Raw genomic sequence first — 15,904 nt, 5'->3', positions numbered from 1 at the left:
TGATATATGTAACCCAAATAAGAATTGAAATCAAAAGAAAATGCATGATAAAGTATAATTACACTAAAAACTCAAAAGTAGAAACTAAAAATTGAAAAACAGTTATGGTAAATCAAAAACCCAAATCAGAAATCGAATTGATTTTATTATTTTTGTAACAAAGTGAATTGAATTAAACTGTAATAACTGATTGAGTTGTTACAAATGAATATGGGTCTACTTTTGAAGTATATGAGGTATGTGGAGAAAGTCAAAAATGAGAAAATTCTACAGACAAATGCATCAAACTTACCTTTATATAGAATAAATAAAATATTTTGATGAGCTCTAGATGTTTCTGCTCTTAAGAACATTATTTTTCTACAGCGAGAAGAGAAGAGACTTGCTTGCGATCCTTCTAGACTTCCATTCCATAGTGACGTAATTACTATTTTGCCCTTGAATGAAGTTGAATTTTTGAAAATGTCAGTGGTCGTCCATCACTTGGCTTTTCTATATAGTAGAAATATGTAAATTAAAAAAATTGATCATATATATATAGTGTAATTTTTTCGATGAAGGGGATTCAGACTCCATGTAGCTTCGCCCCTGACACAAACTAGTTGCAGAAAATGATGTGTAATGTCTTTAAAAGCGCTCAAGTCTCAACCTTGAATTTTTGTCAACACTTCACAAAATTTGTAAAAAATAATCTCAACTTGGAAGAAATTATAGAAAAGAACGTAAATTGTCCATCAAACGTAAGTTTTAGCCTTGCCCATAAACACAAAACTTATGGTAAATTAATAAATTCACTGTTTTATAAGCAAAATGTTTGATACAAAAGTTTTGCGCATATTGTCAATCATGCATGAGTAATAGCTTTTGCCTATAAATACGTGTTCATTGCCTATAAATACATGTTTATAGATCAAATTAATTTATTTTCACAACTTATTACCAATTAACCAATAAAATCTTTGCCTAGCAAATTTTTTGAAACATGCTATATTATTTTTTAAAAATTGTTAAGAAGGTGAAAAAAATAATAAATCAAAACCACTTCCTTTTAGGCAATTAGTGAAGTTAACTCGATGGGCCGAGTTAGAAGTTGGGCTTAATGCATGATGCTATAGTAAAGAAACAAGTGGCCCATATTCTTCAGTCCAGTTTGGAGCAAGGCACGTCACTGGACCAATGATATTGGAACACGTGGTACCTCTCCGACGCAAAATGCTAAGAACCCCTTGCCTATGTAATATAGTGGTAAAGCCAGCTGAAAAGTCTTGGTCATATTTGAATCTGAATCTGTATCTGTATCTGTATCTGTGTTAAGCAAGCATGGCGGATTGTGCGAGTAAGTTCCTCCTAGCTACCGTATTAGCTCTATTATGTTTCTCATGGACAATCGCAGCCTCTGACGGGCCATTTATTGTCGCACACAAGAAGGCCGCTCTTACTCGACTCAAATCCGACATCGAACGGATTTCCATCTCCATCGACATCTACAACGAAGGATCTGCGTATGCTTTTCTTCCCCTTTCTTACTCAGATCTCAACTTCCTTGTTTTCACAGATGCCGATCTCGCGCCTTGATTGCCTAAATCTGTCATTCATTTCATTTCAATTAGTCCGAATTTGTTTCCTGTTTCCATAATAGGAAAAGGATTACCTAGATAATCTGCGGTAATTAGCATTAATTGTTTGAGGCGTCTTTATCCTACCTGTATTTATGGAGTCGAAGCTAATAAATACAACTATACTTTGCTCAATTGGTAAGGAAATGAAAGTTATTCTAGTTTAATCTCAGTCTTCATTTTATCCCATTTCCAAACAGGGGTGCGAATTCTCTTGATCTGATTGTTTTATTGGGTTAATAAATGTAATTATTTGAATTATCTTCTCTTTTTCCTCCACACTACCGTATAGGGGAAGTGCAATTACTAATCGTGTAATCAGATTTCTTTCTTATTGAAATCCCCATAAGTTTTTTTTATTGCTTTCACCTTCCTGAAGCTGAAGCATCCTTGGAAAAAGAGACAACAAATTGCAAAATGATCTTAACTGGAATCCCTTTTTGACTTCACCTCCAATGCTCAGTAATTTATCGTGAAACAAATAAATATTCAAAATCAAAAAAATCTTTATCTTCTTCTAAATGTGTTTATGCATATAAGTTTTGTAGACAATGTTTGTGAAGGACAAAATCATTTTAAAAGTCATCCTTGGGTGCTTTACAGACAATGAGTAGTCTATAATTTTTTGGTCTTATTGTTTTCTAATTTTTGAAAGACCAACTCCTGTGTCCTATTTTTCTGAGTTTAATATCAATGGAATCCTGTATTCAAACTCTCCAGCCAGCACCTGTTTCAGATAACACTATGTACCTTAGTCTTTCTCCACCAGATCAATCTGTCTGGATTTAGGTAGCAATGGATGATATTGCTGAATGTGATCCGAGAGAAAAGGACACTTTTTCCCTTGATTGGTAAGAGGGAAATAAGGAATTGCTTAGTAAAGGGATTTGGAAACCCTCCAAGTCAGCTGTTTGGATCCCTTGTGCTTAATGAGAAAGATTTCCTACAAGAAAATACAGTCACCTTGGCTGAAATTTGGTTGTTAAGTCTTGGGGGTAAGATAGTAACCACTAGTGATATTTGGTGAAAATAGTATTTTCCTTCTAAATAATAATGTGTTTCTCACTTTCTTTTCACGTCATCAGCAGTCTCTCTCTCAGTACATTTCAAAATGTTTCAAACCTTGTGCTTGTTCCTGAACCATGTGTGGGATAGACTAATTCCTTGGCTTCAATGTGGTGAACAGTTAGGAATCTAAGAATCTCATTAGCTAATTAGAGAATGACTTTGCGAGATTCTTTTACCTTTTCTTGTGCAACTGACACACTCTAAATTGTTCTCGAACCTCTAGATTTCTGCCAATTGCTCTATGCATTATCATTTACCGATGATGTGCCTTTGACATGAAAAAGCTCTTTTTGTTCAGGACGGCATACGATGTGAGTCTTTATGATGATAACTGGTCTCAAGATGTATTTGAAATTGTCGCTGGTAACACATCCATGTCATGGGAAAGGCTGGACGCGTGAGTCCTCTTAACACTGGTGGCATCTGACTATTTAATTTCTTTATCTTGTCTCTTTTTCATGCTGGTTTGTTTGTCTGATGTCAGTGGGGCTTCTCTCTCCCATTCCTTTGAGTTGGAAACTAAGAAAAAAACAGTGTTTTATGGGGCACCAGCGGTCATAACATTCCGTATTCCCACTAAGGCTGCTCTACAGGTTTGACATTCTTGCTTATATGCTTCTACTTGGTATGCTTGATATGGATGGTGTTGATCAATAGTATTCTCGTTTTAGGAGGCATTCTCAACTCCGATCCTCCCTCTTGACATACTAGCTGATAGGCCTCCAGAGAAGAAGTTTGACTCGGTAAGCGCTCAAATACTAGTAGCTGCAGCTGCACAAACTACAGAACACATTTTTTGCTAATTGTAGTTTGCTAAGAGATGAATTTCCTTTTTTTGCATGGACTGGCCAAACTCTTGGTGAATATTCACAGGCAAAGGTATGACATCTTCCTACAATAATATTTAGCTTTGATAATGCTTACAGTTACATAAGATTACATACAAATACTGGAGAAATAACCCGTTACTAGGTTATCAATCAATATCTGATTTAGGAAAAAACACATCTGAATTCAGAAAGAATGAAGGGTACAGGGATGGAAAATTCATCTTATAAACATCTCTCTGAGCGCACCCTCTAAGTTTGACATTTTAAGTTGAACCTAAAATTTCTGCATTTTACATGTCCCATGTGCTTGGTACTTAATGGAAATATTTGATAATTATGAGAATTCGGACCTCATTTTATCTCACCTTGTTTACAGAAATTGATGGCAAAATATGGTTCCTTGATTTCTGTGATCTCAATTGTGGTTCTATTTGTCTACCTGCTTGCGAGCCCTTCAAAGTCCAATGCTGCAAAAAAGAAGCGCTGAATACAATTAGCTGGCTTGCAACTTGGTCATTATTGAGACTAGAATGCTTGGAAACCTTCAGGCTTATTCTGTTTGTCCTTGTTAGTCAAACAGTTTATGTACCAGTTTTAACTTTTACACTTGTAACAACATCCAAGCAGGTAATTAGACTGAGATGTTAGTCTTGGGCAGATCTCTAAGCTAAGATTTTTACTTTTTATGAGAATTTTGTACTTGGTTCCTTGAATACCTAAGTTTTTTTGTTTTTTGTGGTTGGCTTGCTTCTTGAGCATCAACAATTTCATTTTCTTACACTTTCAATTGTGCGATTTCATTATTAAGAGGTGCGAAATATTTTTCTGGTCGGGTGATGGATAGATTAGAATTGTTTATCTGACAAAGATGGCCAGGTCTGAGTAAGGAAAGTTGTAATAATTTTAGGATGCTTGTTTGTAACCAGCACTTGGCCCTTGTGGACGGGTTTCTTTGGATATACAGAGTATTATGTGTTGGTGCTGATGGATGGGTAAGTATACATCCGTAAAGCATAATTCCTGATTTTTAATGCCTTACTAATTGAGATGTAAACGCATTCTTGTCTTGCTCAACGGTTTCCAAGGAAAGAAAAAGTTACCGTGTAAATCCAGACCGTAGAGGAGAGAAACATTGAATTACAAATGACAAAATTCCACTGTATTACGAACCTACCTATCTTTAATTTACAAGAATGGCCATTTTGTTTATAAGGCGAAAGAGGGAACAGAATACTAGTCTAGTTAATTACTTGTATCAAGTTTGTTGCACCCATTCAACACAAATAACATCACTTTCTGCAGCATAGTCTATGGTTAGCGTATTAAAGGAATACTTGATCAGTTAAAAAGACCAGAGTCTGAGGCCTCCTTTTGCATGACTTCATCAAGTGGCTGCTTAGTCTAACATCACATCTAATGTTCAATATGAAACAAACTAAATCGGGGCAATACTTTGACACAGTTATCAGTGCTGCATTAGTCCCACCTATACAACAATATATGATTTGGCTGATACCGGCCGCCTTCTTCAGTAACACCATAGGAACACCCTTAATTCCTGCAACTCTTTACAGTTATCAAAACATCCTTAAGTACCATATTACATAAATCTGTATTTCTCTTATAAATAACTATTTATAATTACAAACTTTCAAAGACAATTTTTTTTTTATACAAATCTATTAGTCAACATTTGTAGTAACTAATTATTTTTTAATAAATATATTATATTAGTGTTAAACATGAGTCTTTTTTATAAAATTCAAAATAATGAATCTTTTTTAATAAAATATAAATTTAAGTATCAAAAGAATTACATATTCAAATGTTACTTTAAAATCATAATTTTATGTTACCAGTCCAAACACAAGCTAATTTGGTCATGGCGAGGCAATGCGTTGCGCCTTCAATCAAGAGTATTGTTTTCCAATACGCATTTTTAAAGGTAGAAATAATGTGACATGCAAATTTAATGAACCATCCATATGTTGGGTGTTCCCTGTGGCTCTAATTACTTGTATATTTTTCCTTTTTTAGTTGTCCTTAATTACTTGTCCATTTTGACAAATCAAGAAAGGACAATTTTTTTTTTTACCTATTATACTTTCAATTAATTATTTTGAAAAAGGTAGAACTTGTTGAAAATCTTAAGTTTTTAATTTATCACCTTCATAATTAATAAGGGTAAAATGGTAAACTCACTATGTCAATAATTATTTTCTTAATAGGTGTCTCAATTCAAAAGTGAACAAGTAATTATAGACAAATGGAGTACATAATAAGAATAATGAGAAATGAAGGGAAGATGAAAAGAGAAATTTTTAAGGTTATTATGCTTTAGTAAGAAAAAAAAACAATTCTCCCTCATTGGTGGTGGAAAGAAAAGTTCAAGTGTTTAAATAGAGAAACACTTCTATTAATTGTTAAAAGGGTTGGAAAGAGAGACTCCCCTTACGCCGTCGTCATCGTCGTTCGCTCGGCCTCGGAAAATGATTGAGAGATTATTTTTTGGACAAAGTTTTAATTAATTAAATGGCTAAAACGTTTTTAATTATTCAAATAATGAGTTGAAACCCGACTCACAAATTCATTATTCGTGTATTTTACTGCCGTTGAGTGGCTCGTTGACACCATTGTTTTGGGTATTAATACACTACTGAATAAAATCGTTCTATCCTGAGAGGATATATTCCAATGGTGAATAGAATCACTCTATCCTGGAAGGATATATTCCAATGGTAAATAAAAATGTTCTATCCTGGGAGGATATATTCCAATTCAAACCTCGAATACTAGAGAAGAATAATTTCTTCAAGAGGACACTGTATATTTAGTGGACTCGATTTTCTTTCCTTTCTGTTTCATACAATTGTTACAGATTATGGTATATTTTACAGAAGTATTAGTTTCTGTTAATTAATTTCTGCTCTTCACTATGTGATTTAAACTTTAAAATTTACTGTTTCTACAAAATTTTGTTATCACTAGTATTGATTTAAAATACAAATGGCATAACACCATCCACATTAATTAACAATTAACATGTGAATGAGCAAATAATGGCTTCCTTTTATGCTATGATAATAATAATTTGTGTATATTAGTAATGATTTTTTAAAGATAAATTCAGAATTTGAACCATGGTACATATTGATAATGGATATGGGTAGTCAATATTGTTTTGGTTTTATGATTGTTTATTTATGAACAAAAAGTAAAGGAGTATAAAAGTGAAAGGAAGATGAGTATCACAGCTTTCTTACCTATTGCAAAAGCGAAAGGCATTTTGATTTTTGTCCATGGCGGCTATTTCCACCGGCACTTACACGGCGGCCGGTGTTTCGCCGCTTCTCCAATATCGGAACTCATGCCTCCGCATCACCTCCGCCAGATTCAAAATTGCATCTGCAGCTGCAACTACTGGGAGATCAACTAACTCTATCGGCCAGCAACCGCCAACAGTACCGATGTCCAACAACTCCATAACTGACTCCACTGAGCTAGAGCAAACAACTACTTTGATTATGAAAGATTTCATGGAATGGAGCAAGGATATGATTGCGTCCGGATCCGACGGCGGGCCACCACGCTGGTTTTCACCCTTGGACTGCGCTGCTCCTATGGAAGACTCCCCTCTATTGCTCTACTTACCAGGTGATTCATTGGAACAGCAACTTTACTCATTTTTTATATATCTTCAGTGAATGGACAATATAGCAGAAAGAGCTATCGGTAAGATCCTCTGTAATGACAAAGCTGTAACTTATTGTTCGTGAACAAAGCCATAGTGCAAATATTGACAGTACCACACGCTAGACAGATAACCGTCTTTGTATCAGCGTTTATGAACTGTTCATACAGTGATCTAAATAACTAATCTGTAAGTTAATTAAACTAGGTTTTATTTACTCGGAACATTGCAGGGATTGATGGTGTTGGACTTGGCCTTATAAAGCATCACAAAAGACTTGGGAGGTAAGCTTGTTAATTGAACTTTTCAGCACAATGTCGGAATTTAAAATATTTGATTTTTAGCAGTACTATTGTCCTTAAGATGTTTGTGTTGTACTAGACTAAAATATCTTGTTAAGTTATCTTCTTCTTTTTTTGTTTTTTTGGGTGGTGCTTTCCATACGTGAAGGATCTTCGATATATGGTGTCTCCACGTTCCAGTTACAGATCGAACATCATTCTCAGGTCTCTCCTTGCTCATCTCCCTGTTGTGTTCTTAGGAAAAATTGCTTGCCGAATTTTAATAGATGGAAACCAAACATCTGAATAAAAATATTTTAAATAGTGGAAATGGTAGCAAGTGCTGTTGTCCCTAAATTTTGTCTTATTATATATTTTCACATGGAAATCCAGAAGTGATGATCTGAGGATATATTACTACTATTATCATATACTGAAGTCAAATTCTCTTTCTTAGTATTGCATAACAGGTACAAATCTTATGTAATTTGTGAAAAAGATCCTTTTAGATTCAGCAAATCAGATAGTTATGAATCACCTAACAGATGGGACAAGAATGCCAATTGAGCAAGCTGTGCATTTGGAAAAGCCATGCAGTTACTATTTAAACATTAACATGAAATGTCTATGCCCTGATATCTAGTGCTTTTTGCTTTTTCGCCTCTCTTTGTAATGAGTAACTTAACTTGTGTCCACTTTTAAGTTTGAACAATGTTACTAGACAAACCTGTCCTGTTTCATCTCAAGCAGTTTTTCTTTCTGAACTTGTGTGTGTGCTGCTTTTATCTTTTGAAATGAAAGTAACAGTGGGATATACTTCCCCTTAACTCTCCTTCAGACCTGGTGTACCTGGTTGAAGCAACTGTTAGATCAGAGCATCACCATGCACCAAGACGTCCCATATATCTTCTTGGAGAATCTTTTGGGGGATGCCTTGCACTTGCTGTTGCTGCTCGTAATCCCCATATTGATCTTGCACTAATTTTGGCAAACCCAGGTTCAAAAGCATGTCATTATCATTTTACGAGATAAATTTATATTGCTTGAATCATTTTTCTTATTGCAAAGATGTGTCTCAGCCACGCGTCTACGTGAATCTCAGCTGGAAAATCTGATAACGTTGTCCGAAGTCATTCCTGAGCAACTCCATCCAAGCATGGTTAAACTGTTAAGTGTGACGACAGGTTATTGTACCTTCATCCTCTGATTTATGAGTATAATAGTTTAAGTAGATGGAATTTTGTCTTGCCAAACTAGCATTTTAATAACTGCTAACAACTATTAGCTGTATATCTTGGTAATATTTTTTTGAAGTTTCCAGAAACTAAGTTTGTTTTGAGTTTTTATAAAAACTGTTTGTTCGACTGATTTTTCCAGCAAAGGTTGACTTTTTAAAAATATTCTCATACTCATCTTTCTGAATTCTACCCAAAAGAGTTGCTTTTCCTGCATCTCCTTGATTACCATGCTAGATGAAATGTGAACTGTTTGGTTTGGTAGATGAATGATCCTAGCTTCAGGACTATTATTTCTTCTGAATCTTTTTATGAGAATCTTGTTGACTAGAATTGTAGGAGGAAACATGCTAAACATGCTCTCCAGTCACTAATTAAGATGTTTACTTGCCTATCTACGTCAGTATATATAATCACACATCTCATACTTCACATTGTATCTTTCTCCAAAAGATGTGTGTATCTGTTGGGACAACACTTACCTGTTCAAAGTGTGCAGCAACTTATTCTGGTCTTAATTTTTTCTAACTTGCACCACAAACTTTCACTCAACTTGAACAGTTTGACTGCTGAGCCAGAAAAACCAATTACTTGAAGAACTTAATCCCAATATTGAACAAATCATTCAGCTCTGTTTGCTGTATGCATAATTCTTTAAAAAGCAATAGATCTAGCAAAACACCTACCAAATGTCTTTGAAACTTCTCTTGATAAAGTATATGTATATGTTCACACTTGTTCTTTTAACGCTTGCACGAATAAATTTACATCTTGTAGTTTTAGTTATCATGTTTATTGGTACTAAATCCCTCAATATTGGGCTGTGAAGTGCTCAAAATGGAGTGACATGAAGAGTGACGATTCATATAGCTGACCAACTTGCTTGGGATTGAGTTGTAGTTGTTGATCGGAACTAAATAACTTCAGTGGATACTTCTTGCTTAAATTGGTTTACTGAGTTCACTTTCTGGTTAACTTTTAGATGAAAATTTACAACTGATTGAATTACATTGATTAGGGGTTCCTGCAAGGGTGGCAGTGGCAATTCCTGGCAGTGGACACCTTTTGCAACAAGCAGTAGCAGAGTTATTTCGTGGTGATGTAGCATTTTCATCCTACTTATCTGTAAGGTCCAAAAGTCTTAAACTCGTTAGGTTAAATTGTGAAAGTTATCCCTCTTAATCTTAAAGCTTGGTCACCCTAGAAAAGAATTGTTGCATTTGGACATTTTCATCAATTTATTATTTACGGCACCTTCTTAGTATTGATAAGATTCCCTTTCGATCACCATGTCTATCCATGTTGATATCTTCCTTTCCCACTCTAGCTTTGACACTTCAATAGTTTTGAAGACTTTAAACTTAGACAACCATTATTAGTTGATATTTTCAGTTGGAGTTTGTTCTTGTTGTCAGTTTGAGCAAGAAAATGATGATAAAGGTCGCAGGTGCTGGCTGATGTTGTACCTGTAGAAACACTTATCTGGAGGCTGAAGATTCTCAAATCAGCCGCATCTTTTGTCAGTTCTCGCCTCCATGCTGTCAGAGCTCAGACTTTGGTACTCTCGAGGTAGTTTTTCAGAGTTCCAGTGTCATTGGTAAAATTTGATGAAAGAGAGATTTTTAATTGCCTACGCCTTCCGCGGAGATAGTTGATTTTCTCTCTCTTTTCATCTTTACGAGAAGTTTATTAATGTAAACTAGAATTGTTGTGTTCTTTCTTATTCTGGACATTTTGAGCAATATCCAATTCAGGTTGGCTTTTGCAACTGCCACTATGTGGGACTAAGAGTTATATTGCTATGCAGTGGAAAAGATCACTTGATACCCAACCCAGAGGAATCTGAGAAGCTTCGCAAGATGCTTCCAAACTGTGAGATCCGGAGATTTAATAACAGTGGGCATGCCCTTCTCCTGGTAGGCTGTTCTTCTTTTCCAAACCCTTTCAGACCCAATTCCTCTTTCCAACTTTCCACATATTACTTTTGCTCTATACCATAATCATAACTGCTTATGCAAATGGTAATAGTTCTTTGTTTAGAATAATTTTTGTGAACAAACAACAAACCAAAGCAGAGAATGTCTTGATTAGACTATGCATCAATATAGATAGATTTTTTCAAGAACTCTGTGCCTGAAGTCCCGTTGAGGTTTATTCAATGACAAAAAAAGGAAAACAAGAAAAAGAAAGTGCCTTTTAGTTAAATGGAGAAAAGAACACGCCCCTTAGTGACTGAATAGGCTTGGGAGTAAGTGAAGTAGGAGATGGGACCTCAAGGATCTGTTATGGGCATAGTGAGGTAAGATGATAGAACTTTCAGTTTGCTGGCAGTTGTGTGCTTTCTAGTTTCGTAGGCAAATGTAGGTAATTGTTATTCATTTTATTTTTTGATTATTGGGATATTCACTGCACTCTTCCAACTTGGAATTATCCATGCATTTTGTATACAAGCTGAAGTTTATAGCTTTTGCTCTTATTTTCTATCATCTGCTGTAGTTTAGGATATCAGGTAAGCTACAGTCTTGATATAACACTTTTTTACTTACTTTTTATCTTTGACAAGATTGAATATAAAAAGTGCAAGGGTTGCCTTCCAACAGAATTACTCTGACAATATGATTCCATAACAAGTCACACAGTGGCATATTACATGCCTTACTTCCTACAGAAAGATTCAGTACCCATGGCAGTGTATACAATAGGTTACGTAGTCCTGCAATAGCCTACCTGTATGCTCTTAGTTCTGCATACGTAGAACTGGTTACTTCGTATTCCAACAAAGATATTACTCCAACTTTTAAAGCATTCATACCGAAACTTATGCAAAAACATCTTTTCTGGGGTATATGATAAGTTGAAGTTTTTATGCAGGAAGCAGACTTTAATTTGGTAACTGTCATAATGGGTGCCAATTTTTATCGACGTGGAAGACACCTTGATTTCGTTAGAGATTTTGTGCCACCAAGTACTTCTGAGTTTGACAGTGTGTATCAACCATACAGGTATTTTGTCCTGCTCTATGTTGGAACACACTGACTATTGAAGTGTGTGACCATCTCATCTAAAAGCTTAAGCTGTTAGAGAGAACACACTTTTATTATTTAATTATATTCTCAATACACCCACTCAAGTGAGGGCCTGATTCTTTTACCATGGGCCGAAGCACGTGGAGATTCATTTTTATTACGGGTGGTGGTAAGATTTGATCCCAGGATTCTGTCTGCTCTGATACCATATTGAAGTGTGTGACTATCTCATCTCAAAGCTTAAACTGTTAGAGAAAACACACTCTTATTATTTAATTATATTCTCAAAACTAACCACTAACCAGTCGGTAGGGGATTGTAGAGACGCATAATTTGCTTCCTGGTCATTTACAGTGTGCTCTATGTTCATAGATATGGTATCTAGTTAAGGAGGTTCCATGCTGACAATGTATTTGTTGGCGGTCTTGCTTCTCTATAGAAGATGCTACCTTTGGACTAAACTACGGTTAAGCTAATCAGAAGCTCTTATTGGCATAGTGAATCAACTCTTCTGCATCTGCTATTTATGTGTACTTAGTTCATTTGATAAAAACACAAATACTGCCAAGTTTATTTGATCATTATTTCTTGTGTGACTGATTAAAACACAGGTGGATGGAAGTTGCCTTCAACCCTGTGATGATATCAACTCTTGAGAATGGGAATATTGTTCGGGGTCTGACTGGAATTCCTTCTGAAGGACCAGTCTTACTTGTTGGTTACCACATGATGCTTGGACTTGAACTAGTTCCTTTGGTGTCCCGTTTGTGGAATGAACATAAGATTGTCCTGCGAGGCATAGCACATCCATTGATGTTTAAGAGACTAAGAGAGGGAAAAATGCCTGTGTTATCAATGTATGATGATTACCGATTTATGGGTGCGGTTCCCGTGTCGGCAACTAACTTTTATAAACTTTTATCATCAAAATCCCATGTCTTGCTGTATCCTGGGGGCATGCGGGAAGCTCTTCATCGGAAGGTATTACCTAGTTAAAGCATCTTGCTAAGAAACGCTCTTCTCAAAATATTTCTGTATTTACCGACTTCAGTGCAGTCAAATTCTATATTTTGTTTATGAATCTAAGGGTTGCATTTCTTAGAAAGTTTGTGATTAACTTGTGTGATTTTTCTCTTCTCCACTTGAAACATAATGTCATGTGAAACATTAATGAGTTGATCACTAACCTTTTGTTTCCTTAAAACCTAAGGACAAATTTGTACTGCACCGTCCACCAGATCAACTGATTTTGTATCTTAGGCTCAACTTTAGTCTGATTAATGTCATATGTATGAGCAGTTTATCTTGTTCATAAAGATACACGTCTCTCTGGCATATATGCATGATCTGAAGATATTTATTATGATAGGAAATTTAACAATGCAGTTTGAAAATTGAATCTCTCATCTATTACAAGTATATGTGTACTAATTTACTTTGTATGTCCAGACCCATCACAAAATGTTGAATTAAATGGTCATTCTCATGTTAATGAAACAAAATTGAAATTTACAACCTGTTGATTTCTCAATATGCTATGTATTTGTTGTCTGTGGTTCCAAGGAAAGCTTGATACAAAGTCTAGATCTATTTATGGCGTAAGTTAAGTATTGAAATTTGAAATAAGTTGCTGAAAGATGTTTGCTTAAGTATGGGGAGATTGACTTGGAACAATATAGCAGAAATCCTTGCAGTTATAAATGTTGAATAAGGTTATTATTTAGCCAATGAGCAGAAGATAAAGGCATGCTGCTCTTCTAATAATTTGGTCTTCTATATTCAGGGGGAGGAGTACAAATTGTTCTGGCCAGAACAGTCTGAATTTGTCAGGATGGCAGCTAGATTTGGAGCAAAAATTATACCTTTTGGTACAGTGGGAGAAGATGATATTGGCCAGGTAGTTTCACGAGTTAACATATTTTGTATTTGAAAGTGTTTAATCAGAACATGCAACCAACATATATTCTGGTGGATCAGTTTCATCACAAAAGTTGAGTTTTTTTTTTTTTTTTTTGGAATGCATAAATACATTAATAAATATAAAAACAATTGCTTAAAGGAATGTTGAATACTTATGAAAACAAGATGGAAATCATTGTTTTACCTGAATGGATCGGGTGTGATGGGACGGAACAGCTTGTGGCTTCAGTTCGATAACAGTGTTTTAATAGTTGAACTGAATCATTTAGTTTTTTTTAAGTGCTGAGGTTATCCAATTCAGATGGTTTGGAAGGGGGATTTTTTATTATTTTTTTTCAATTGGATATATTAAAACTTGTCTACTAACTAACAAAAGTAGATTCTGATAAAGAAATCCTGCAAGCAGAAAATTTAGCCATTATTTGGCTGGTGATATTTTGCCGATTATAAAAAGAGTTTCATCTACTAATACGTCCCCCCCAAACCCCTCAATTTGGAGCATGGAGAAAATGCTCTTTAATTTTGCTTTCATGTTGACTACCCCAAAGCTCTATCCTTAAGAAACAATTAAACAATAATGCACCAGCTGTTATTCTAAACCTGCTGTGATTAACATTGAGATAGATTTCCTTATTGGAAATAGCCACTTTTGTATCACAAATTCATCCTCTTGTTCACTCATCAATCTTTCAATCAGATGCTCCTTGATTATGATGACATGATGAAGGTTCCGTATCTCAAGGCTCTCATAGAGGAGTTAACTGGTGATGTGGAGAAGTTAAGGTATTGAGTTTGTTCTTTCCTTAGTTTATCTGACTTAGAGTGTGTTTTGGTATGGCGTGGAAGTTATATTTCACTGTAAAGATTTTCCTGTAAAATGTTTTCCAGTGTTTGGTCGGCGAATGGGAAATGTTTTATTTTCCAGAAAATAATATATAAAAGATTAATAATATTTTTAGCTAATAGAAGAGTGGTTTGACGAATTTTTGAGAACTAAGAGTAATAATAATAGTGTGTGTGTTAGTTGAACAGAATGATTTATGACATAAGGAGGACTACTTATTTTTTACATTAGCAGTCAGGCCAAAATAGGAGTTGATTCTACTAGTCTCTTATTTCCAGTTACTTTTTTTTTTTTCCCCTATTTATTTTGGTTCACTTTGCAAATCATTTAGTTGAGTGAGAGTTAAATTGACAGAAGAATGCTGTCTTGTATGTGAACACAGATATGACACTGAAGGAGAGGTTTCAAACCAAGATGTACATCTTCCAATAATTCTTCCAAAAGTTCCTGGCCGTTTTTACTTTTACTTTGGCAAGCCAATTGAAACAGCAGGTAATTCGTGAAGTATTTATATGCTGCTTTTGATGAGCTTTTAATTAATTAGTTGTTGTTTGCACTTTGCAGGGAGGAAGGAGGAACTTAAAAGCAGGGAGAAAGCACATGAATTATACTTGGAAGTGAAGTCTGAGGTTGAGAGATGCATTGATTACCTCAAGGAGAAAAGAGAGAATGATTCGTATAGGAATATAATGGCCCGCCTGCCTTACCAGGCTAGCCATGGCTTTGATTCTGAAGTTCCCACCTTTGATCTGTAGTACTTATTGTATTCTTTTCTTATATATATATATGTGCGCACACCTTCCTTGTTTAAAAGAAGAAAAAAAATACTTAATACTATACAGAGTGATTCTTTACAGTTATCATTTTGCAGCGAGTTGATCAATCTTTACATTAGTATAGCGCACTTAAGTCACTATTAGTCATAAGGTAAAGGCTGATGTTTGACGTAAGCCAAACATATATATATCACTACTTTAATAATGCCCAAAAACACTTGTTGGGCGTAATACCATCACCTTAATAAGTAGAGATAAATGGAAAAAGAGAGACCAAAATTGATTACGTTTAGGTAGAAGTGGTCCCGTCCCAAGTATAGTAAGGTAATGGGTCTAATGCCAATATAATGTTACATGTACCATTAAGAATGAAACTGGTAGTACGTACATTGATACTGATACTATATATATATATGGGATGGGATGGGATGTGGTTAACAACATAATGTGATTTTCCGATTGTGGAAGTTGTGTTGCAGAGTATTTCCCAAGTAGTAGTAGTAGTGCAATCAGAAGAATGAACAAGTTAGGAATGGTTTTGATTTTGTTGTTAGAAGGGGGTGGGGTTGGTTTTGAAGCTCAACAGAATGGTTACTTTGTTTGGGCTAGAGGACAGA

General features: G+C 35.2%; 2 protein-coding genes across 2 annotated transcripts; both read left to right on the top strand.

Moving 5' to 3' along the window:
• Positions 1–1,286: 1,286 nt before the first annotated feature.
• Positions 1,287–4,227, top strand: LOC102586746 (translocon-associated protein subunit beta-like). Its single transcript, NM_001288185.1, is given in 6 exon segments — positions 1,287–1,502; positions 2,983–3,081; positions 3,169–3,277; positions 3,356–3,427; positions 3,558–3,563; positions 3,891–4,227. Coding segments are annotated over 6 exon segments (579 nt in total). The 5' UTR covers positions 1,287–1,320; the 3' UTR covers positions 4,002–4,227.
• A 2,511-nt stretch (positions 4,228–6,738) lies between these two features.
• On the top strand, positions 6,739–15,367 carry LOC102586418 (acyltransferase-like protein At3g26840, chloroplastic). The gene is made up of 14 exons (XM_006338664.2): positions 6,739–7,168; positions 7,438–7,489; positions 7,656–7,711; positions 8,325–8,483; positions 8,566–8,670; positions 9,740–9,846; positions 10,169–10,290; positions 10,529–10,637; positions 11,593–11,723; positions 12,359–12,728; positions 13,531–13,644; positions 14,365–14,450; positions 14,894–15,003; positions 15,076–15,367. Exons 1-14 carry the CDS (start codon positions 6,814–6,816, stop codon positions 15,264–15,266), a joined length of 2,067 nt encoding a protein of 688 aa, XP_006338726.1. The 5' UTR covers positions 6,739–6,813; the 3' UTR covers positions 15,267–15,367.
• Positions 15,368–15,904: the final 537 nt, after the last annotated feature.

Source organism: Solanum tuberosum, unplaced genomic scaffold (assembly GCF_000226075.1).
Source record: "Solanum tuberosum cultivar DM 1-3 516 R44 unplaced genomic scaffold, SolTub_3.0 scf00004, whole genome shotgun sequence".
NCBI classification, from domain to species: domain Eukaryota; kingdom Viridiplantae; phylum Streptophyta; class Magnoliopsida; order Solanales; family Solanaceae; genus Solanum; species Solanum tuberosum.
This window is presented reverse-complemented; position numbering and strand designations above follow the sequence as displayed.

Coding starts and splice junctions, on each gene's coding strand:
- LOC102586418 (XM_006338664.2), top strand. CDS start 6,814: ATGGCGGCTATTTCCACCGGCACTTACACGGCGGCCGGTGTTTCGCCG. Junction 8,671..9,739: donor ACTGTTAAGTGTGACGACAG/GTTATTGTACCT, acceptor TACATTGATTAG/GGGTTCCTGCAAGGGTGGCA. Junction 13,645..14,364: donor GAGAAGATGATATTGGCCAG/GTAGTTTCACGA, acceptor TCTTTCAATCAG/ATGCTCCTTGATTATGATGA.